The 25759-nt window shown below is 38.9% G+C and overlaps 1 protein-coding gene across 1 annotated transcript in view; it reads right to left on the reverse strand.

The window, feature by feature from the left end:
* The window catches only part of tbck (TBC1 domain containing kinase), an 84299-nt gene that overhangs the window by 11383 nt on the left and 47157 nt on the right, over positions 1-25759 (reverse strand). Inside the window, exons 21-23 of the mRNA XM_053621981.1 lie at positions 24690-24726; positions 22822-22983; positions 6864-7039 (exon numbers count right to left, since the gene is read on the reverse strand). Of these exons, the coding sequence (XP_053477956.1) occupies positions 6864-7039; positions 22822-22983; positions 24690-24726 (375 nt within the window). The remainder of the gene's footprint in view (positions 1-6863; positions 7040-22821; positions 22984-24689; positions 24727-25759) is intronic.

Genomic DNA, 25759 nt, shown 5'->3' on the forward strand with positions numbered 1-25759 from the left:
AGGAAGAAGAAAGGTTTTAAATAAGCCTATAATGGTGAGGTACATTTCTAAAATGAACTTTTATTTCATCTAAGGATTTTATGTTTGTAACATTAAAGAGAACATACTAGAGAAAGAAAAAGAAACAAATAAAACCTTTAGTTCTCACCGAAAATTTTAGCTAACAGAAATTGCTAAATTTTTTCGCCAACAAAGGCCTAGACTAAAACGAACAATAACCAAATGACAAAATATGACTAAAACTACCAACACAATGAGACTAAACCTAAATCCAAATTAGGAGTTAAAATGAACACGACCTAAGAACTTTATTATTAAAGTGTTTAGTTTTAAACTGCGATTAGACTTTCATGACAAGCAATTTTTTTGTAAATAAGTTTGTTGTTGGTTTCTCAGTAAAGGTAAATATTTCAGGACGACAGGAAGCAAAAACCTAGCTTATTTACAGTACTGTGCAAAAGTTTTAGGCACAAGCAAAGAAATGCTGTAGATTAAAGATGCCTTCAAAATAAAGAAATTAAATGTTTCTACATAAAAAGATATCGTAAAAAGTAGCAAATGAAACAAAGTCAACATTTGGTGTGACAAAAATAAATAAAATAAATAAATAGTAGTCTGCGGTACAATTAGTGCCGTTTTATAAGGTTAGTGCAGTTTTATAAGGAAGTGAGCTGTAAGTTTTATTGCGCATCTTATAGAACCAGACACGGTTCTTCTGAAGACTTTGACTGTCGCACTCGCTTCTTATTTTTGCAGCAAAACCCAGCAGCCTTCATTATGTTTTTTGTCTGAAAAGTGTCTCTTACATAATACGCTGCTTTCTTTAATGACATATGAACTTTTTTCTGTATCATTTAATTTTGGCTTGGGAATCTATAATGTGGAAGTCATAAAATAAAATAAAAATATATAACAAAGTTTGTACTAAAAAAAAAAAAAAAATAGGGTGCCTAAAACTTTTGCACAGTACTGTATTTTGTTAATAATAACTTGACTAACAGAGTCGTAATAAAATATTATGCATTACTGCAGACTCTGCAGATTTCTGTAAACACCCATGCAGGGACTTTATTAAGATGAGTTTTCTTGGCATTAGACTAAACACATTGGCAGTTTTATAGGCTATAAAAATTCAGGGTTTGGCAGGCTGTATATAACAGCACTTGGATCTAAAGGTGTTATTGTTCTAATAGAAAAAAAAAAAGTCTGTCTAAAATCTGTCGGTCTAGATGAGCAGTGCTGCTCTAAAGTCTGATCAAAATTGCTTTTCTTGACAGAAGTGTTAGGTGTTGTGTTATAAAGTGTATAGTATGTTATTAGATCTCACAACATGAGGAGAAGTCTCCTCCATTTGAGTGTCTTCTGGGAAATAGAAATGGCCAGGGATATCTGCAGCAGCGCAATGCCAGCTGTGAGGCCGTGTTCAGCTGCAGAATGGTGGAAAATTAGGACAAATGCTTCAGCACACACTAGATGAACAGACGAGAGCGTTTTGAGGTGTAGAGTGGGCTTTGGGCAGTTGCCAGTGAAGGCAGAAATGAAAGCTTTCTCTGACTTTGGAACATCAAATGAAGGTCTGCAGTAAGTGTGGAAAATTGGAACTGCACTCACTCATCCTGATACGGCAATCCTTGCTTGAAAATGGATTTTCAAGCAAAACAACAAAACAAACTCCTCCAAATAGTTTGCAAAACTATCTGGGTTGACTTTGAGTTAGTACGTACCACGAAATACAAAACCCAGCCCTTTGAAAGTCAGAAAAGTAGCTACTACAGCCACAAGTATATAACTGTGGATGAAAAAAAAAGAACTAGTGAACCTCAGACAAGAGGCAAAACCATAGCAGAGAAGATTAAACAAGTATTTCATCAGCCAAGCCAAGTATTTCCCACTGGTTCTGTCAGTTTTAAGTATTGAGTTTCCATCATTTTGGTGTGAATCATGAGGAATGTTTACAAATGTGAAGAAGGAATGAGGGTAAACTAACGTTATGTGAAATATACGGATAACACAGAGACAATATTATACACCTGCAATAACCTGTTAATCTTGACTGCATGGCAATGGGACCTAACGTTTTATTTTCCGCTGAACCAACAAGTCTGGAAAACTCACTCATGTATAATATATATTTGCTCTTTTGCTTATCCAGTAGATTAATGGGAACTTCACTCGTATCTTCATATGGGTCACTTACTGAAACAGAACAAATTTGGTTTGTACGCTACTGGTTAAATAAACCCATTGAAAAGTTTATATAGGGTTTCGGGAGAAGCTGACAGGAGACAGGTTTGGTTATGTTTGGGCTGAGTTTGAGTAAGGTTTGGTCAGAGGTTGAGAGACAGTTTTGGTTGAGGTTAAGTAGAAGTTGAGTAGAGTTTAGGCAGAGGTTGAGAGACAGTTTTGGTTGAGGTTAAGTAGAAGTTGAGTAGAGTTTAGGCAGAGGTTGAGAGACAGTTTTGGTTGAGGTTAAGTAGAAGTTGAGTAGAGTTTAGGCAGAGGTTGAGAGACAGGTTTGTTTAAGCTTTAGTTGAATTTGAGTAAAGTTTGGCAATTGGGTAAAAGACAGGCTTGGTAGTGTTTGGGCTGAATTCAAGTACAACAGGCAGTGGCAAAGAGACAAGTTTGGTTGAATTTGAGTAAAGTTTGGGAATAAACTAAAAGGAAGGTCTGGTCAAGTTTGTGCTGAATTTGAGTAGAGTTTAGGTAGAGGCAAAAAAAAAAAAAGACAGGTTTGATTGTGTTTGAGTAGAATTTAAGATGAGGCTGAGAGACTGACTTGACTGAACTTAAGGAGAATTGGGAGGAGATTAGGCAGAGCCTAAGAGACAGATTTGGTCAAGTTTGGGTAGAACTCACGGACAGCCTGAAACTTGGTTGAGTTTAATTAGCATTTGGGAAGAGTTTGGTCAAATATAAGTAGAATTTATGAAGAGGTTAAAAGACATGCTTGAGTTTAGAATTTGGGCAAGAGATGGGAGATGCTTAGAGACAAGGCTTGTTCAAGTCATTGTTATATACAGAGATTAATTTGAGCTGGATCCTGCTGGTACAGGATCTTACACCTCCAAAATATAGCACACCTGCGTTCCGGAAACTTTTTATGTGGATCCGGCACTTCTACAGCTGTATTATAAAAACAAGTAGTTTTCGTTTTTAATTCACCAAAAGTAAAATAGAAACAAAGGGCTGCAATAAAAACGCTAATCTTATATTACCGGTACGCAAATATTGCTAATAGCCAATCAATAGGCTCTATAACATAATGTAATCATTTCACGTTCACAGTTCACCTGAATTCGTTGTCGCAAAGTGAAGCCTACACTCACGTAGCATGCATTGTAGAGTGTGTCATGATGAAAAGAAAGCAGTTACTGTATCATTAACAGCATTTTTTTAAGAGCACAAACAATGACAGTGAGAAAACGGAGCAAAATACTAACAGACAAGAGTCCAATCCAATCCTTGGTGAGCGGCAGTAGGTCACTGATGAAGCAGTTTGGCGACCGTTCCCACGACTAGCAGTGATGATGTTAACCTGATTGTGGAAGCTTTTTAGAACCTTTTATGAGGCTAGACATTGTCAACCTGCGCATGGCTTTATGAGATCGACTGCCCGGAATTAAATAGAGTTGACATCTCACGTACAGTCATTTGGGCTTTTAGGGAGTACAGAGACTAAATACACAAAAAGATCCAGAAGGACTGAGGCAGTTGTTTGCTACTGTGAAAACCATACCAACCTCGAGTGGAGAATGAGCGGGGTTTCTCCAAAATGAATCTCATTTGTAGCTCGCAGCGTGAATCCCTTCTCATTCCCACCATCTCGTCTCTGATGTTTTTGAACATCGTGTGTCCACCACTTACAAAGTTCAATCCCGAACCATTCGTGCGCTCAAGGATACGTAAGGGACACAGGGAAGAGGAGGAGGACACTGATGTGATAGCTTTGTGGAATATTTTGTGTTAGGTAAGAGACTTTTTTCTTGATTATGTTGTGCAGTCAGTGGTAGTTTATTGTAAGTAGGCCTACTGTATGAAATGTAGCTTTGTTTATGAAGTGCTTTGGGCAACTGTGTTTTGCAGCTAACTGAGCTGACGGCACATAAACTGATAGAATGTGCAATCCATAAATGTTTCCCTTCGTACTGGGAATACACACTGCAATAAACCTGTTACGTCGGTGTACCAGGGTGATCAATTACATAGGCCTACCTATCAGCATTGAATATCGCTGGCTACGTGAGATTCTAGAACACTTTTACGTGTCTGTAAGTTCGGGGACTTTTGCGTGCCTCCCGACTTGCCGGATCACCACCCTCTTAGTGTTCCAGGACCTGCAGCTTTACAAATTAAGCACTGGTTATATAGTTAGGGTTCAATTTGAGTAGAGTTTAGTCCAAGATAGAGAGAGGGGTTTGGTTGCGTTTGAGTATAAACTGAATACAGTTTAGGCCAGGGGTTTCCAATCTTATCCGGAAAGGGCCGGTGTGGGTGCAGGTTTTCATTCCAACCAAGCAGGAGCAACACCTAATTCCACTTGTTTAATCAGTTGATCTTGGCTTTCAATAGACTCAGGTGTGGCTTCCATTTGGTTGGAATGAAAACCTGCACCCACACCGGCCCTTTCTGGATAAGATTGGACACCCCTGGTTTAGGCAGAGGTTGAGACACAGGTTTGATAGAATTGGTGTAGGATCTGGGGATAGGCTGAGAGACAGACTTGGTCGAATTTATGTAGAATTTGGGAAGAGCTTGGGCAGAAACTAACAGACAAGCTTAGTTGAGTTTGGACAGTATGTAGGGAGAGGCTGGGAGACAGACTTGGTCTAGTTTGGAATTTGGGAAGAGTTTAGGTAGAAGCTGAGAGACACGCTTGGTTGAATTTAGGGAAATAGAGACAAGCTTAGAGATAGGCTTGTTAAACTTTAGCCAGAGTTGGATATTGGATTGGTTAAGTTTGACTAGAGTTTAGACAGAAACTCAGAGAGTTTGGTATAGTTTGATTAGAGCTTGGGTAGGGTTTAGGTAGGTGTTGGCTGTGGAATGATTAGAATATGAATGGAGGGTCTGGCTCATGCCTGGGTGATGGGGTGAAGGTTGGGTAGGTGTCAGGAGGCTTGACATGTTTACGACGGAAGGCTTAGGCCCCTTTGTGCATGTTAACAACCCTTGAACTGTGCTTCCATCTGGAGATGACTGCTCATCTTGCACACCAACAGAATCATGTTGACAGTCTAACCTGGTAAGGGGAAACAGCACTGGATATGTACAGCACCATCTGCTAAAGAGCACAGAAGATGATCACCAGTGGACGTTTTCAGTGTGCACTAACTCAGAAATAACTGAAAACCGAACCCACAATTTGGCTTCCATCTCTTTTACTTGTCCAACATCATCTGAAAAGGAATTTGGTGTGAAATATGGCTCATTTTGACCGTGTTGATTGCCATGAAGTTCTCAGAAGTCATAACTCATTAACATATGGCATTAGATTTCATTAGGGGACAACCAAATGGTGTTCCACATGAGCAAGATTCGGCCAGTAATTAACTTAGAAGGATGAAATTCAAATCCAGCCAGGAAATTCTTCATAAAACATACTTCATTAAACATTAATCTTCCAACTTTGTGGTGTTATTTTGCAGCTTACAGCAGTAACAGTAGCCTAAAGTACAAATAGTCTCTTTCCCATGTAAAGCCATGCAAGCGCAACAAGCTCTGAGCAACAGACAGATACTCTTAAACCAGAGTGCTCTTAAACCTCAAGTTAGAATAAAAATAGAAACCAAGGGTATGTTAGGGGACTTCAGAAAGGGTGCTTTGCTCCTGACCTATTTGTCATGACAGAATCCTGGCCCTACTAATCCCTATTCTTCTATGTTTGTACAGTATGTCAAAATTTATTTGCACGACGTCTGGTAGTTGCCTTCCTTGTTCTGAGCCTATTATTGTTTACTAAACTTTGCCCACACACAGCTCCCCTCATTCTCACCTCTTTATTTTGAAATCTCCACTCCCAAGTCAACTGCTTCCCAGTTTCACCATTTTCCAACTGAATCCCAAGTCACCATTATAATCCCCCACCACAGTGCAAACCCACAATTTCAGAAATCTGCTACATATAATGGAATATGTGGTAAAGGATTAATTCTTATCTGAATGTGTGTGGTCAGAATTGTTTTAATGGCAAAACTCATGCTGTTTTTTCCCCTAGGTTTTTCCTGACAGATAAAGGGTTCAGTAAGCTTCTTATTAAGCTTCTTAATTACATTTGAAATAAATTCAAGACTAAATGCTTTATTAAGCCTTACTCTCCCACACACTAACTATTTTTTCACCTCTTTCTTTTGACTGTGTTCTATGTCCAACTTTCCAAGTTAATATGGAAAATATTGTCCTCAAATGAACCTTGATTATAAACCCACAAGTCAGGCATCACATTTTAGAAGTCGGCAATATGTATCATACCATCTGTGGTTAAGAACCTGACAGTGAGAAAGGATTTATTCCTAACCGAATGTGAGTGGTGGGCATGATCTCAGTGGAGATTCAATTACCAAGATCCTGCAGATCTGGACTAAATTAGACTTAGAACATAGACTGAACTCCAATCGACATTGTTGGGCAACAATTTAGTTTCGCATTAGGTTTAATTTGTGTCCAGATCTTTATTGATAGTGCATAATGGACTCAATATTCTCAGGAAAAATGGCACTGAGTCCAAATTGGTGGTACAACCGGTGTTACACCAACATCAGAAGTCTAATCTAACAGCCGTTTCTCCAAATGAGTGAATGGCACCATGATACTCAAATGAGTCAATACCCCCCCAAACTCCATTATACACTTAGCACACTCACCAGGTCTGTGTTTGGTAGGTCTTGATACTCTGATGAATAGAAGGCCATAGTCTTCACAAAGCCATTACCATCACTGGTGGGTTTAGATGGCTGGGCGTGCTGCCGATATGTGGCGCTCTTGGGAGTCCAGCAGAACAGGATGATGGATTCACGGACACAGCGTTCAATATCAATCTCTACAAAGAAAAAAAAAATACACAAAAACTACATTACTTTGCAGTTTGGCTCAGCTTTGGACTACTAGTACTATTATATAGAGTTGGGTCCATAAGTATTTGGACAGTGACACAATCTTTGCCATTTTTAAATTACAAAATAATCCTAATATTTATGATCGCTAGTTTGTCCAATTACTTTTGAGCCTGTGAAAATAGAGGGACTCTGAATCAAATGTCTGTAATTCCTAAACAGTTAATGCAGTGTGTTTGGTCAGCTCCCTGAATTAAAGCTCAACGTCTACACTTCGATCATGTTGACAGTTTCATTTCAAATCCATTGTGGTGGTGTACAGAAGCAAAATGACAAAAATTGTTTCACTTTGGACAATTATGGACATGATTACTGTATGACTGAGGGTATGCCGTGACTCAACCACCATTTAATTTCACTATGCAGGTACAGTATTACTACTGACTTATTTGACTGCAGTATTGCATTTTCAACTGTCTAAGAATACCTCTAATAAGCTGCTGTATAATTGTATCTACAAACCCAATTTCATTGTATTTGTATGACACTGTATTGTGCAATGACAAAGATATTCTATTCTATTGTTGGTGAGGTTGTGAGCTCGAATCCTTGTACCACCAAGCTGCTTACTCTTGAGCAAGGCCCTTAGCCCTTCATCTGCTCGGCTAAATTGGAAGTCACTTTGGATAAAAATGTCTACCAAACAAATGAATGTACAATGCAACTGATGCATTTTCCCCAAAGAGTCCTCACTGCTTGAATCAAAGACCAAGACCGGTCCTTCTTGTGTAAAACATAAAAAATCTCCATTATAGATGTACCAAATCGTATTGAAAATACACAAACAAACAAAAGTAGATAATAATAATAATAATAATAATAATAACAATAAAGTAAACTCTACTGTGTGGAAGGGATATTTTCAATGAGCCAAGCACCTGAGTAAAGAAAACCTTCGCTGTATGTGTAACAAGTCTAGTCCTTGGCACTTTTCTCTGAATTGGACTACACAAGTTTACTCAGTCTTGGGTCTATAGTACCATTGCCTTGTGTATTTTTTGTGTTTTTCCTTCTCCCAATTCACCAGATTCAACTTATCAGCTAATTAACAGGCTCGAACTAGGTTGAACTGGGCTAGTCAAAGAGAACAAACCTCAGGGCCAGGGCCAGGACTGAGAAACACTGTTCTAGACCATTTGGAAATGCTGCATGTGGTTGGAAACCTGAAGTGACAGACGGCTTCTGGCTAAACTGATGAAAATAAAATCTATTAAAATGGTAAAAATGTAAAAGCTCAAATCACAAACACAGCCAAGCTTGGAATAATCATTGGCGTTTGTTTTTTTCCAATTAAGGCTGGCTGACCATGCAGAAAAACTCATTCAAATTCTCGATTCCAGCAATCCAAAGTCTGTTCCTGAATAGGACATTGGCAAAAATACAGCCAGCAACACTCACACACTCTTACAGTGGGAGATCATTGAGGATAGGATGAGATTAGTTGCTTCCTCCAAACATAACACAGCCTCACCCAAGTCACGCTGCTTAAACCATGGCTTAGAATATGGGAATTCACTGGATTAAAAGTGGGATATAAACAAAATAGGAATCGCAATCCTTCTCATTCTCTCTGATACTCTATTCACTTTCTCCTCAGTTAGTGACAGGGGTATCTAATGAGGTGTTTCAGTGTGACTGGGCTGCTATTCAAATTATACCCAACGCAAGCGTTTCCTCACATTACGGCGAGAAAGTGAAGAGGATGGATTCAGCTATTGGGTCATGGTGTGTGATTACTCTTCTCAGCAAGGGAGGGAGAGAAAATCTGACAGGAACAGGAACGTGAGGAAGAATGTAAATGTGCCTCAAAATTCTTCAAGACAGAGACGGGATAGAGTGTCCACGAGACAGAGACGTAAAGGTGTCAAGGGGGGTACAAGTGGAGACAGAAGACGACATTCAGACTCCCCTGACTCATGAATGTTGCATGCAATCACTCTCAGCCCTTCAAGGCAGCACTGCCAATGAGAGCCAGACATATGCCATCCAATTAGTCTACATGTCTGAAAAGCTTTATTTTTTTAACACGAGCCTATTAAATGGTATCGGTTTGAGAAATTATCATGAGCAATCACACTGCCAAGCTGCAAGCGGTAGAAATAAAAGCAACAGAATTTATTTTCCAACAATCTGCTGGAAAAATTGTTCAATACCATCCAGTTTACCAAGGCAATCCTGAATTGGTGTCTCAAAGGCATCATAATGGTGGACACAGTGCTTACCAGATTTCCCATCAAGCAACTACTTCTGATACTTTATAGAACACAATACAAGGCTCAAAGCAGTTATAGAGAGGACTGAGAAATTATGGAGACAAATTCTGGGGTAAAAGTCAAGCCTCGACTGAGCTAAACATTAACGACGCCCTAAAACCAGAGCAGAAAAAAATATGAGATCATTAAGGACCATCTCATCCCACCAAAGTGGAGCATCAAACTTGATCAAGCATCAACTGGTCATAATCAACTGGGTCTGTTGTTCCATTAGAGTCTCCAGTGGAAAGATTTGGGGAAAAAAAAAACCCTTCCCGAAAGCAAACACTCCTCCATCATGTTCCGGTGGTGTACTAATAGCACTCCGTAGCACCACTCCATTACGTCTCTGGCTAATGGAGCGTGAAGGCAAGCGGCACTGCATCAAATGCACAAGCGGAACACGCTCCTGCTCCAAGCACAAGCACAAGCACAAGGACAACCATTAAAGCTAGAGGTGCCTCGCAGCCGAAAGAAACGAAGCGAGGGTGACCCAAAATTGAGGGCTTTGCCAAAAAAAACAAAAAACAAAAAACAAAAAAAAAAAAAACTAAAAATACATAGTGGTACCAAACAACAACTTCTCACACAACTGACAGTGTGATTCATAAAATTAATTGATTGTAGGAAAGGAAAAAGGCTCATTTAAAAGAATTCAGTAAAACCAGAAAACGTCAAATTGTCTGATTAGAAAACCTTCCATGGAATTGTGAGTGGTTCTGTCAAAACATGTGGCCAGTTAACCAAAGAATTTCTCTTTTATGATGTTCTAGTTTGGAGAGTAATAAAACCACTCAAATGCGTGACAAAGGGTCTTTAAGTCTTTTGTTTTTCCCCTAAATGTCCAATTTTAGATATACAATATATTTAGCACAGAAAAAAGTGAACAGTGCTGAAAGAGAGTGATAAATTACAAGCCCCAACTATAACCACATTTATTTATGCCATACAATATGGTTTGGTATGGAAACGGTAAAGGAAATGTGTTCCTCTCTGCAGAACTTCCTAGTAATGTAAAGCTTGTTGAAGTCCGAGCTGAATTGATCAGAAATGCAATATAACCATTTATACATAATACAGTGATGTTAAATTCTTGATTCTGATTAGTCAGATACAGAAACACTCCACATAAAGGGATAAAAAATGCAATTGTTGAGATGGTGACATTTTCTGTGAGGAGACATTTATTTGACCATTTATGGAAGGAGTCTCCAGTGTCAGCATTTTGTAACAAATCAGAGCTAAAGCAGTACGTTTTCCAACAAACAACATTGCACTTGGATGTTTCTTGTATAACATTTTAAGTAGCATTTGTAGTCTCATTAACCTCAAAAGGACAAAAAGAGAGGCTAGTGAGGGAAAAACTGTTTATAGCTGCTTTAATGTAAGTGATACCGGGAACCAACTTGTTTTAGGATGTTCTACTACATCAGAAGTACCTATTAATGGATAAAAAAGTATGACATATTGTTTGCATTGGCAAACTCCTGGGGTCTACGAGGAATAAAACACTTCAGGGTGTGCTCATAGAAGTTACTAGAAATATTATGCATTCATTTAAAAAGCAGTCAGAAGAGAGAAACTTCTAGAACCTGTTGGCAGAGCAGAAAGGAGACAGAATATAATAGGAATAGTGGAGAAGCAGAGGAGTTAGTTGGATTGGATTGTGTTGGGTTGCTGTTGTTGGAACGTGAGAAATTGTACAAGAATCCCAGCTGCACTTGAAAGAGCACTTATTTGTGTCTGTGCTAACAGTTAGGATAAATGAAGAAAGATTATTCTTGGGAAGAATCCTGTGTGCTTGCCTTCCTCCATCCACCTAATCTGCAAAACGAAACCAGGTTTGAAGTGTAAAACTGACTCAGGGTTAAATTTAGAATCGCTAAGCTAAATCTCACACTATCGATCCCGTCGAAGCAGAGCAAAGTCTACACTGACTCTACACTGTGCAGTGCTGTGTTTGAAATCAGACCACCCTGAATAAGACGCCACTACGATAAAGAACCCGCTCGGTATGTCTGTGCTTTCTTGCTGTTGGTCCCGTCTGCTGTCGGGTTCACTCAGAGAATCATTCCACACCTGTGACTCGGATTTTGAGGCTGAAAGACCTGAGAATTTCCTTACGTATGGTCGGACTGTAACAGGCTTGTCAATGGGGATTAACTCGAGCGGTTTCCATTCGAAAGTTCACATGATAGAAAAAAACGAGAGAAATGCGGAGCACCTGGGAGAGTTAAGCCTAAGATGACATTAAGAATTCATGAACCTTCAGTAGCAGAAGAAGAAAACAAGACTTAGTGCAGGAAAATGGTGTGCAGCTTAACAAGGTGTACCTGGAAAGAAGGACTGAAAATGTCCTTATAATGCTCTATTGCATGTTGCTATAACACAAAACCATTGAACAATGGAACGATGCCTACTAAACATGTCATTATTTTTAACGACTGCTGAAACAGTGGTACATATTGTATTTAGTGCTTTGTTTCCTGCCAGAATTGTACTTTAAAGGCGAAGCATGCCAGAGTATACAAGAAAATCAACTGTAAATACACTCCAAGTTAAAAAATATCACACAGAAAAGTCTTTGTAACCAGTGTTTTTGCCCTTTTTTGTTTCCCCCCTTTCACTGAAATACGAGTTATATTTTAATTAGAGGTAGGAATTTTAAACATTCTCAGAATATTCGTCAAAGGACATATTCATCTGCTAAAACAGACTCTTCCTCACTTCCTGCTTTGTCTATGGACTTACTCATCCTCACTCTTTTTATAAGAATAACCCAGTCATACCCCAGTCATGTTACAGGTTTGTACTACATCAGAGATGCCTTTATAAATCCATTATTTTGGATGTATAAAGGATAGCCTCCTGGATGGCCAGGAGGAGAGGTCTTCAGGTGGTACCCAACCTTCTTAGAGTGCTTTGACCCTTAACCTCAACACTCTCCATGTGGTGGGTCGGCAGTGGCGGCCAACTCTCTGTCCTTCTCGTCCCAGATTCCAGCTAGTTTTCTCCCTCTTATGCCAAAGCCAACAGGAGGCTCTTTCTGCCACTTCTCCCAGCCTGCGAACTGTACTCAGACACTCCTGGACAAGTTGTTGGTACTTAGTTTTCTTTCTTTCTGCTTCTTCCTCATAGTTCTCCTCCCACGGGACTGTTAGTTCCACCAGGATAACTTTCTTCCCTTCTACAGACCACATGACAATGTCTGGTCTCAGAGTTGTGGAAAGTACCACCTCTGGGAACAAGAGTGGTATACAAAAGACATATATACCGTTATTATGAAAGCTGGAATAATGCATTTCTTCTTTTAAAGAATTGCATAAGCAAACAGTAGTCATATTAAGATTTTCTCTGGACTTCATTTTGCCAAATGGGGTATCATAACACATATTTTATTGAAGAAAAACTGTTTTGAGACCAAAACAATACCATGGATTTAGTAAGTATTTTTTGTATGAAGCAAAAATATGCAGATTATGAGGAAACTAAATTAGGTGGGTGGCTCAAATTGAGCGTGAGAGAGAAGGACTGTGGGAGATTTCAATTGAAAAAGTAGCTTTACAGAAAACCTGTCATGTGTCTAATTACATAATTAGAACAACTAAATCCAACCTATTAAAAAATGCCAATTAGTGAAAAAGCTTTCTTTTAATAAATAGACTAACTAACTAAGTAACTAACCAACTAACTATTCCAGAGAAATGGATATCACCATATAGTAACAATGCACAATAACGTTTTGTTAACCTTTGTAATCCTTTTAAGTATCTTTAACAATAATACTAAATTAATATATTTTTTTTTTATTACATTATTTCATGGTCAAGAAACTACAAAAAATTGGAGAATATAAATCAGGAGTAAACCATTAGAACATTTTGAGTGATAGGGTTTTAAAACATCAAGGTGAAAGAGTTCAACTTAGTTAAGAACATAAAATGGCTTCCATTTAAACAGATTGGTTGTTAGTATATGATCTGAATTTTTTTTGGTTGATGTTTAGGTCAGTGTTACAGAAATTCTCAGAGGAAAATGTACTGTGAAACAATAACTGTAGCATATTACACCAGGTTCCAACAACTATAAATTCACAAGAACAGCACACTTACACCAAAGAACAGTGTGTGTCAAAAGGAATGAATTGTTAGTCTGAGTGAGTGGTTTGTAATTATAGCTTGTTACAATTCCTACAAATCTGACACAAAAAATCATGTTGCATGCCAGCATACTGTCTCAGCCTGACTGTTTACTGGTGCAAATCCCGTCTGTGCTCCAGCTGTGCTACCTTCTACTAAAATCTTGCGTGTGATAGAGAAGTACCTCCTGTCAGGACCTTAAATAGAAACAATGCAGACAGTCAAACTAAATAGTTTCAGCTTTACACGGTCCACATTCAGAGAAATCCAACTTCTAGTTGGGGTGTAATTAGGACAATATTGGCAAGCGCTGAGCATTTTCCTGGAGCTGATGAGATTTCTCTGGCAGTGTCAGATGAACAGGGTGCCACCTGGCACTGTGTGGACATTATTCTATAGTAATGTGTGCTTGTGTAAAACCTCTTGTTTCTACATGTTCAGGGCTAAAAGGGTCTTATATGAAAAGTACTGATAATGATGCCTCGTTAGAATACAAATATATAGGAGTACTAAAGAGGGCTGATACACACACACATATATATATATATATATATATATATATATATATATATATATATATATATATATATATATATATATATATGTGTGTGTGTGTGTGTGTGTGTGTGTGTGTGTATATATATATATATATATATATATACACACACACACACAAACATGCACAGTAGGGTTACTAAATAGTAACATCAGAGAAATTGTAACAAGGTCATATATAATTTGCTTTGTAATTTGATCATGTCTAGGCTTGGACAAGAGTAATATTTCTTCACAGATGCAGATTTAGTATTAGACATGGCGTTATTTTATAAACTAGAGAATTGTTAAAAAGTATATGTGTTATTTATGGTGCATGTAGTCGTGGGGTTTACACTGTTGTAAATGAGAAATGAAGACATTTGTAAAACTGGAAGAGATTTACAAATACAGTTTCCATCATTCCAACCAACGCATTTGTCTTAAAGCACCAAGAACCTCACTTTCTCTGCTTTTCTGAATGCGTCTGGCAGAAGGAAAAAAAATGGCTTTTAGCACTTTTTCAGCTGCGTAAAAAGACGACACACTGTCACCATTTCCTGCTTATTAGCCGGTTTATAAATACCGAAGTTCAATGACTATCTTAGGGAGTTTAAAAAAGCTTATTGTAAACCATCATGGAAATTACTACAATTAATAAGGAAAGAGTGAAACAATCGGGGGGGGGGGGGGGGGCATGCTGTTATAGGAAAACAATTAATGACAGGGTGGTGATGTGGACTGACGTGAAGCGGAATTACTCTCATCACCCTAAAGATTATGTTCCTATAACAGCTCAAACTGTTTTACTTCTCTAATACCGCAGTGCCCATATTTACAACTGTGTATTTATTAAAGAATGGCATATTGTAGTTTTTAACTGTTTAAAATGACCTTTAATGTCGTCGAATGTCTGCAAAGTAAGCGCGAGAAGTAAAAACTGTTAAACGCTATAAACAGTCGTTCCTGTCATTCATTTTAGTGAGAAACTGCAAAGCTCTGCATCCTGAAGCCTTTCATATTGCAGAAACATTAAAAGTTACAGCTTTACCTCTAACTGTTACAAAACACTAACACTGGAGACTCCTTCCAAAGATGTTAAACAAATGTCTCCTTACAGAAAACTATCAACAATGATACTTTTTTTTCCCCATACCACAGTGCTGTTGACTGCTCGAATCTGATTGGTCCGAAGGTGTGCGTTATATTTGTATAACAGCACAGGTAGTACCGGCTATAACATGGACAATAGGTTTATATTAACGCACTGGTATTCTTTCTATAGTAAGAGATCAAACGCAGGGACTGTTACGGTGGATGATACACATAATCTACGACTAATAATAAACAGATTTGATGTTTAACAAAGTAAAATCTATAATAATTGATGTGGTAATGTTTTTCATTAGAGACATTTATTTAACATTTACAGAAGGAGTCTCAGTTGTAAGAGAGAGAGAGAGAGAGAGAGAGAGAGAGAGAAAGAGAGAGAGAAGTCCGATCGAGCGAGAGAGAGAAAGAGATAGGTTGGTGAGAGAATATAACGAAAGTGAGAACAGAAACTAACTTGTATCTCGGACAACAACGTTCAATCTAACTATAAACCATTAAAATGCATGATGTTGTGTAATATATTCAACATTATAATCATGGCAAATTGCCATGGTATAAGTGGAATAACACGCTCCAGACCATGCAGTTATATCATAATAATGCACTTCGGAGGTAATGCCCTCCTGTCCCTAGGGCATGCATTATTTTCATATAACAGGTTTAGCACATTCATATAAACCTTGCAGCCGGAACTACTGTCAGAGCTGCTGTCATGAAAAATTCATCAACACCTTCTGAACAAACAGAACTGAGAATTCAACAGCGTTGTGGAAGAAAATAATATAAATATCTATGAGCAGGACCTTAATCAGGATTTCAAAACACATGTAGAGCTGTAGATCAATCCTGATGTTCGGGATGTTTTCTGGAACATGATCTAGATCTAAGAAAACCATATTCCACTGGCTGAGCTGTGAGTGAGATTGGAATGTGATCAGATTATCCACACTACCTCCAGATGTCGAGAGGTGCGTGACGGAATCTCAGGCAAGTATAAAAAATAAAAACAAAAAAACAACAACAAAAAAAACATTGAGGCATTAGGATGAAAATCTACAACGTCAGGACATTTCCAAAACCATAGCAACAAAACACTAGGAAAAAACAAACATGACTCTCATGCTTAGACCAAATCATAGTGTTTCCCCATCCACAGCGAGATGCTCACTGTAGCATTTACACAGAAGTACATACAGTCCAGTGCAAAAGTTTGCATGGAAAATGGAAAAGAGAAACGAAAGGAATTTAGGTTCGGTTTCAACAGAAACTACTGAAAACCCAAAGCAGACAAGTATAAACGCTTACATTTACTTAATATGAAGGCAAACGTCCAATAAAAGATTCAGGAAAGAAAAGCGGTCTGCTCATTTTTGCTTCTTGATGATAAGTGCTGAGGCTTAAAAATCTTAAATAAACATCAGCTCACATAAATAACATCTTTTTATATGGTGTACATGTTTACATGGAGCATCTGCTTCATATTTTAGTCAGTTTATATGGAATCCCTGTAAATGAGTTATATGACTGTAGAAAATAGGGCTAAATGATACGGCGATACATATCATAGGACAATAGAATAATGTCTATTGATAGATATTCTCATATTTACATTTATGGTATTTGTTAGATGCCCTTATCCAGAGTGACTTACATTTTATTTCATTTATACATCTGAGCAGTTGAGGGTTAAGGGCCTTGCTCAAGGGCCCAACAGTGGTGGCTTGGTAGTGCTGGGGTTTGAACTCATATCCTTCCAATCAGTAGCCCAAATGTCTTAACCACTGAGCTCCCACTGCCCATATATCATCTGTATCACCAATGCCACAGAATCCAATTTTCGGCAGCCAATATACGGCAATATGGTCGGAGCTACGAGCTAATAGTGGTGTGCTGTAACAAAAACAAGAACAGGCATGGAGGAGTGTGACACAGAGCAAAACTCTCCGCAATACCCTGATACAGAACAGGCATCAATCGAACTAAAAGATGAGGACGGGACGTAATTCTGTCATTTGGACGTAGTTTGGGTATAACAAATAAGACGCTGATGAAAATGGTCGTTTAGAAGGTATGCCGCAGATCAGTCATGAACGCACAGTTATTTCATACAGACAATTTTTTTCATCAACTTGAGATAAAACATAATATATCATGATATATATATCGTTTCGAGATTCTAAATCATCCATTATATGATATACGATTTTATCCATATCGCAGGAATCACAAAAAACTGCAAAATCCTGTACGGACTGATTTGAATGGACGCCTTAATATAAACCTGTTATTTGTCCTGCAGCCAGAACTACTGTCAGATAGAATCAATAGAATCAAAATAATTAGAATATTAAAATCCTTTTGGATACTGAAGTTAAGGTTAGTTTCAGGTACATACATCAAAGAATTAATTAGCTACAGTAGGTCCTCACAAAGATAGAGAAAGGTGTGTGTCTGTGTGTAGCTGAGAGGAAAACAGTGTGGAGTGCACAACCACGATCCAGGCATATTTTACCTTTATAAGGAGTTCTCTAACCTCACAATCTTGCTGAACTTTGCCAGTAAAAATAACACAAATACTCGTGTGCCGAACAGCACCGCCGCTTGGACACAGCGCAACACGTGAACATCTGCTCAGAGCTTTTTAAACGTCCACGTGCCTCGAACCCCTGTGTGAAAGGCGCGAGTTGGAGAAGTGCTCAGGATGAGGTGTTTATATAAAGCAGTTGGGAATACATTAGAAACATGCTCCAAACCTCTCTGTGTTCGTGTGGGCAATTTCAAACTCTTTTACTGCAGCATCAGAAATGTATTTGTATAACACAAATCCCCATTTAACTGTAAACTATATATTTAAACTATAGCGATTGTTTGATCTGTTTTCACTACCTTTATTTCTGGGCTTTGATTGTTTTTTTGTTTTTGTTTTTTTTTTTTTTTTTTACAGCTACAAGATTTAACCATAAACACTCTTAGAAAAAAAAAATCTCCTTAAAGCTTCCATGGAGAACCCTACAGCAGAGGGTTTCCGTTAAAGCTTCCAAATAGAACCCCATTAGAAACCTATAATCGTTAGCCATCGAAAGAATCTCACTAGTTTGTGTTTCAGGCTTTTGTTTCCTGAAAATTAGTCCTGTACATTTTTAACTAGAAGCTTCAATTAAAAAACAACAACAACAACAAAAAAAACAATGTGCACTGCAATGTGCGGGGCCAGAAAATATTCAGACCCCTTAGGTTTTTGAACACTTTACTGTGCTGTGTATTGTATTGTGAGGTCACTCTGGCATTGTCTTGGATCTCTGCTTCAGGTTGTTGTTATGCTGAAAGGTGACTCTTTGCCCCAGTCTGAGGTTGTATGCACTTTGGAGCAGGTTTTCTCTCTGGATTTGGGTCGCACAGATTCATCCCTCAATTCTCCCTGTCCCTGCTGCTGAAAAGCATACTACCACCCCCATGCTTCACTGTACACAGCAAAATCCCCAGTGTTCATTTAACACCCAGAGTGTTGAATTTATACCCGACAGTGTTTATATAAGTCCATTGGACACAAATGAACACTCCGGTTGTTAATTCAATAATACGGATTTTACTGTGTAGGGATGGTATTAGCCAATTAATGAGCAGTACCTGGTTTGTAGCACTTGGAGTTTTGTCATTATGAGTTACTGTGTTTGTGTGTAGATTCATAGCCAAAACATTTGAATGTAAAGGTATAATACAATAAAGTGTGCAAAAACTGAAGGATTCGGAATACTTTCCGAACCCCGTGTACTTCAAATATGTGAAATTCATATTCACATACGTTTGTATATGTATTCTCCCGTATCCATGTGTATTGTGTGCTACAAGATGAGAAAAGCACTCAAACATCGAAAAACCTCTTTTCCCTCATTTCTTCAAGCATCAGCCTCCCATAAAATTAGTTACAAGAGTTGAAGTGACCAAGGACGAATTGCAGAGAAAGAATTCCGAGCCTTAGAAGCAAACAAACCTGTCCTTCAACTCCTGCGCTTAAAATGCTATGCATACTTCCATTTAACGGCATGACAACCAGAGATGAGAAGGGGGAACGCTGAGAAAAATAATACAGCTCTGAATTTTCCAGTGAGCAGCTTCCATGCTTCACGTTCCCCGAGTTACAAATACAGAGGATTTCAGAAAGACCACTGGAGACTTTAATAGGAATAGACTGAAGCTTTTTTTTTTTCTTTTCCCCCAACTGACAGGACATGTGAGATCTGTAATGAGCGCATGAACAACAGGACAACGAGCTGCAATCTCATCTGCTGCCTCGCTGCAGTGGAAAACGCCATGTTGATATATTGCTCAATAAATTAGACGCAACAGGAGGATTAAGATCTGTCACTCAACGGCTCTGGCCACCGTTTTTTTTTTTTTTTCCAGCTTGCTTCTTCTCCCTTCAGGGTTTCTGGAGACTGAAGGGAGGCTTTTTGTTTGAGTTTACAGCTAAAAGCTTGGATTTTTTTTTTTTTCCTACATACGAGCAACATTACTGTTTTTCATCCCGTTCCATCTATCAGTTAATCCTCCTATATTAGGTTCAATCATCGTTCTTCCTCTCAGCTGCAGCTATAACAGCATGCTAACGCTGAGGGCTGACAGCCACCTGTGAGAATAAGCGCAGGGCTTGCCTGGCAGGCAAGCTTTCCCAGCATGCACCAGGAGAAGAGCCGAAGTCGCTTTCTTACCCGTCACTCAGAACGAGAGCCATCCGGCTTTCCAGCCGAGAGCTGCTTCTTAGGGACCGCATGCTCAGACGCTGTGAAAGTTTGACAGTGAGCTTTCAGATCGCTAAAGCGCTGCGCATTGCTTCACACAAGCTGGTTTGTTTGTGCTGACTACGCAGTCATGTGTAGCTGACAACAAGTAAATTACCTGCTGATGCTCAACTGCCTGAGAACTGAAGTTTTACACAGGCCAAGCTCAGACAATAAAAGTAATAAAAATAAGCGTCACCGTAAAAGTGAACGGATCACGTCCTTTTAATGCAGTTCAAACAAAATAACCCGACGTTTTATACAACTAAGGCTGCTTTCACACTTTTCCAGAAAAAAGGCACCAGCTAGAGCACTTTTTGTGCATGACATGAATAAAAGTGGCTCATTGAACGTGTACACTTAGAGCAAGCTATTTAGATTGGATTTATTATTATCACTAATAAAGATTTGTTTGAGAAAGTTTTTGTCTTTGCTGTAGGTTTGGAGGCAGATGTTCTACAGAGCTCGAGTCTGGGCTTTGACTGAACCATCAAGTATAATCAAAAACTTGCCCTGAAGCCACTCCCATGTTGTTTTGGCTGTATGCTTCCGCTCATTGTTCTCCCCAATCTGAAGTCGTGTGTAGTTTGCATCAAGTTTTCTTCAAGGATCGCCCTGTATTTCTCTGCATTCATCCTTCCATCAAATCTCCCTATCCCTGCCACTGAGAAGCACCCACATTGCATAGTGCTTCCACCACCGTGCTTCACCATAGAGATGCTATTAGCCAGTTGATGAGCAGTATCTAGTTTTCACAAGACGTAGTGCTCAGAGTTCAGGCCAAAATAAATAATAATAATAATAAAAAAAACTTCTGAAAAGCTGAACTTTTTGAACTTTGGTTGAACTTTTTTTGAACAGTGAAGCTCCACGTTGGAAAAAAGCAGCATTTTCCCAAAAGTGCCCTCTATCCCCTCTCCATTCACTTGGCATGTGAAAGAAAACAATTATTATCCAAATGTTTTTATTATTATATAAATGATGGTAGACATGGTAGGCACTGTGTTTTGGAGCTTAACTATAAAAATATCTTTACAAAAGACCTCTTAAAGTTATGACTAACACTATTACACTATATACTTACATATCTACGCAGTTATTTGGCAGATGCTTTTTTTTCCCCCCAATGTGACCGAACAACTGTGACTGAATACAGTCAAGCTGTTAAAGAAGCTATAAAGTGAACCAACAGGAATCAAATCAGGAATCAAATTAGGAATCACCAGTGCTGTGTGGATAAACAAACAAACCATTCATTCTGAAGGACAGATGATGGATGGATCTGCCTTTTACACACATGGGTGCTGAAGTAGACGATCTATTTGCCAATTTTGTTGTCAAACAACAAAAACTATCCATCTAAGCATCGTCTGTAAACTGACATTGAACTAATAAAAAAAAATGTAAATAAACTTAACAAGTAAAGCTGAACAGTGTGAATGGTATTTTAATCATTATCACAATTTTGGCTTCTTCAGTGAATTTAAGGAAGCACTTGGGATACTGGTGAGAAAACAACAGCTATGCTTTTAATTAAACCTGGCATTGAATCACAAACTCAAATATCTATTTAGCTACATACTGTGGTGCCATATTTATTCACCTACGCTACAGGGGCAAAAGTTTGTGGACACCTGACCATCACACCCATATGTGGTTCACCAAACTGTTTCCACAGAACATCTCTGTAAGCTGTAGCATTACAATTTCCCTTCACTGGATCTAAGAGGGCCTGTTCCATCATGACAATACCTCTGTGCACAAAGCGAGCTCCATGAAGACATGGTTTGTCAAGGTTGGAGCAGAAGTACTCGAGTGTCCTGTACAGAGCCCTGACCTTCAACCCCACCGAACACCTTTGGCATGAACTGGAAAACCGCATGCACCCCAGACCTCCTCAACATCCCAACATCTGTGCCTGATCTCACTAACGTTCTTGTATCTGAATGAACCCAAATCCCCACAGCTACTCTCCAAAATCTAGTGCAAAGCCTTCCCAGAAGAGTGAGGATTTTAATAAAAAGCAAAGTTGGACTAAATCTGGAATGGGATGTCCAACAAGCACATATTGGTCTGACGTCAGTGTGTCCACAAACTTTTGGCCCTATAGTGTATTTAATTTGAATTTAATTTTGTTTAGAATGAATATTTAAAGAGCACACTGATTACAAAGCAAATTATAATTACAAGGAAAACACTCCAGCTTTCTCTCCACCCAACACGCTTTTATGATTTGCCTTTAAAGGAAAGAGCTAAAGTCGGAGCTCATTTCAGGGCCTGAAAAATATAAAAAGAAGACGGAAATATACAAACATATCATAACTCTTACAAACATTTCTGCCAGAAACACTACCTTTCAAATAAGCCTCATACTCTCTTAGTAATAACCATCACGAAAAAATATTAGTAAAGAATCTGCACGCTCCAGCCAATGAGCTGCAGCACTATTGCCATTTGTTTGCGTTGTATTTCCAGCCACAAAACTACTGCATGCCAAATACAATTAGAATTTCAAGCTAAAACTACAGGGAAAAGCTCTCTCTGGATCTGGATATACGTTATGCTCCAAACAGAGCTCATGGCCGAATTACACACACACACACACCACACAGCCTGTACAGCCAAATGAAACTACTCTGCTGCACTGCATCAGCTCTCCAATGCCTCAAGCTGAGTGCACATGCTTATGTGTCCAAATGTCAACCAACTCATACTGCAGGCTCTCCATCACACTCTGGCAGGAGTTTTAAAAAAAAAAACAACAAAACACGACACTCGATAACGCACAGCCACAGCAGCACTACACGGACTGGAAAGAATTCGACAGCTTTTAAATATTTGAATGAATGAGCTTGTGAGAAATGCGCAGCAGCAATGAAGGGATGTGTTTTACCGGGCAGGTCAGAGAAGAGCAGGATGCACTCGTTGAAGCCGTTGGCCAGGAGCCGATCGCGCAATTGCTGCAGGATGGCCACTCCGATACAGAACGGGAACGAGGAGTTGCCCAACAGCAGCGTGTCCCACAGGTGGAAGATCTTATGCAGGGGAAAGACATCTACAAAGGAAGCACACGCAGGACGAATGGGACGTTTAGGGTGAACGGAATCAAAATCGGTTTCATCGATGCACTTACAAGGGCTTTGCAGTTGCTCGCATTGATACGTTAGGAACATTAAGAAGTGTAGAAGAAGAAAAGAGTGGAATAAATGAAGAGTGCAGTTAATTAAGTGCGTCATATTACTTTACCTTAAGGTTTCCTTAGCTAATATTGTTTCCTGCATTAGATGAAATGAACAAGGCCTTATCTTCAGCATTCATATAAAAATAAATAAATGTTGGAGCTCTAAAGCTGATTGTTTTCCTAGAACAGCACATCACGCAGTGTTTCAGCAATCTTATACCATAGAAAATTGCCAACGTTCGCAATTTTTAACTTCATGTATTTTAATGCATGACACACATCACAGTTTTTATCTGTTTATAGTTACATTTAACCATGGTGATTTTACGTCACTTGCTGAACTCAGGGGTTGAGGAGACCGTCCTAAGTTCCTAAGTAGGAGTTGAGGAGGCGTTTTTTAATTTTTTTTCCCCAGTCGGAAGTTGGAAATTAGTTACGGCCTTTAGTCGGATGTGGGATAATTATGGAAATAAGCTGACTTTATGTTAACAGCATTCCTCATTTGTCACCATGGTTACAAATAGTATCTGATTATCTTCTCATAAGGACACATGATACAGTAAAATCTATAAACTAGCACAATATTGGATTTCAGCTGTACGTTCTAGAGTATACGAAGGCTGAGCGTGTTTGGCTTATGGAGCTGAATTTGTATCAGTAAGGAGAGCCTATGTGTTTTCCCTCCACACAGACTCCAGGTCAAAAGCTCACATGGGCGGCGTTTCGCACCACCATCTCCGGTCTTAAGCCTGCGCTTTTCTAATTCTCCTCATGAAATGCAACTCAACAAGTGTGTCATTCCTCATTTACATAGCGGCGTCGAACAGAAGCCGCTCACAGCAGCACACTGAACAAGATTAGATGACATTTGTCTCACCGAACGAGACGTTCGGAAAATCGACGCGTGGGCTGTAATAGATTTTTCACCACACCAGCATGGAGGAATTTGCTATTTAATAATTATTGCATGTAATTCAGCACAAATTTCAGCATAATGGAAAATACGCCTTCGGAAACAATGGGCCATTACGGACCATCAGCGATGATTGTTTCGGAAATTTATACTCTGATAAACACTTCGAAGAAAAAGAGCTTCTTACCGAGATGTGATTTGAATCATGCATAGACAAAATGTGAATCGTGTTGACCTAGGTTATATCAAAAATATCAAATAACATTTCATCTTAGGATGCATAAGGCGCAGTTTCATATAATAACATAAATAACCTTTTGGGTTAATGCTGAAATGTATATTTTATAGGTAAGTTTTGCATCCCAAACACGCATCAGAACTTCAAAATCAAATCAAATTGAAAATGATGAAACACTGAGATTTCGCGAGAACATCTTACATGCAGCTCATAACGTCCCGTTAAGCTATGTATTCTATATAACATGCCATACTACATAATACACTTAATTCTTCACAAAACACTTATGTTGCTTGTTAGACATTTCCATGAATATTTCATTTCATCAATTTTTGATATGAATAAGGAAGAATGGATTGATCGAGTCTCATTGTTCCAGCACCAGCTAATGGCTTTAAGTGGAGCATGTGAATGTATAACAGTACTTACGAGTGAACATTGTCAGGAACCATGGAATCGCATACAGCTGTAGAAAAGAAAATTGGGCTTTGGTTAGATGAGGAAATAGTAATCTTAAATCCGGCAAACGGTAAAACACACAAAGACATGTAAGGTCTAGTGAACATGAGTCGCTCAAGGACTATCAATGGGCCTCATTCATCAATGTCATATCACAGCAAACCATAGACTACATTTCCCATCCTGCATGGCGGCCTACAAACATGGCCACCATGGACTGCAATTCCCAGAACACTCACATTCACTCTAATCACGCACACCTGCATCCTATTCACAGCACTCACAACCAAGAGACCTTTTGAACACTATGATTTCGCGAAGTATTACGCTCAGTTGCCTAGTCTCTGTCGTACTTCCAAGCCTTATATCGTGTTTGCTTTTCTGATCTTTGACCTTGTTTACTCTGTTGACCTCGATCCTCTTCCCTGCCGAGTTTTGCCTGATCGTTTGACCCTAGCCTGCCTTGTACTTTGATTTCTGCCTGATCCTTTGGACTTTGTTTGATTAAACTGCCATACCTACACTTGCTTTTGTCCTGCGCCTACATTACGTGACAATCAAGCAAACAAATTTATTCGTAAATAGCAGAAACGTTTACACAAAAATGTGGTATCCAATGAAAATCCAGATAGTTTCGAAGGGAAAAAAATGTTCATGTCCTACAAGAGCTGCCGAGTTCGTGTAAATTTACATATAAGTAGACTCACTAATGTGAACCTCAGTTGATCGGCTTCAGATCGTATTACTAGTTAAGACTAGCTATTCAATTAGAGCAAAAGTAATGGTGTCCTGTAACAGGATGAAAAGTTAGCCGAAGCTCTGCACTGGATGAGCTGCGTTATTGGAAGATGTAGCGCACACTGCTCTTAAGAGGCGCTCGTTTACTGTTTAGTCGTCAGTTTTGTGGCCATCGCTAAAGGTAAATCCGCTGTGCCGTGAGTGCACTCGGTAATTTAAGACCGATTGGTTTTTACCAACATATGCACGAGAGTATGAAGAAAATGACAGTGAGTGAATTGCTTGGTTTAATATTTAAGCCA

This window comes from Ictalurus furcatus, chromosome 3 (assembly GCF_023375685.1).
Source record: "Ictalurus furcatus strain D&B chromosome 3, Billie_1.0, whole genome shotgun sequence".
NCBI classification, from domain to species: domain Eukaryota; kingdom Metazoa; phylum Chordata; class Actinopteri; order Siluriformes; family Ictaluridae; genus Ictalurus; species Ictalurus furcatus.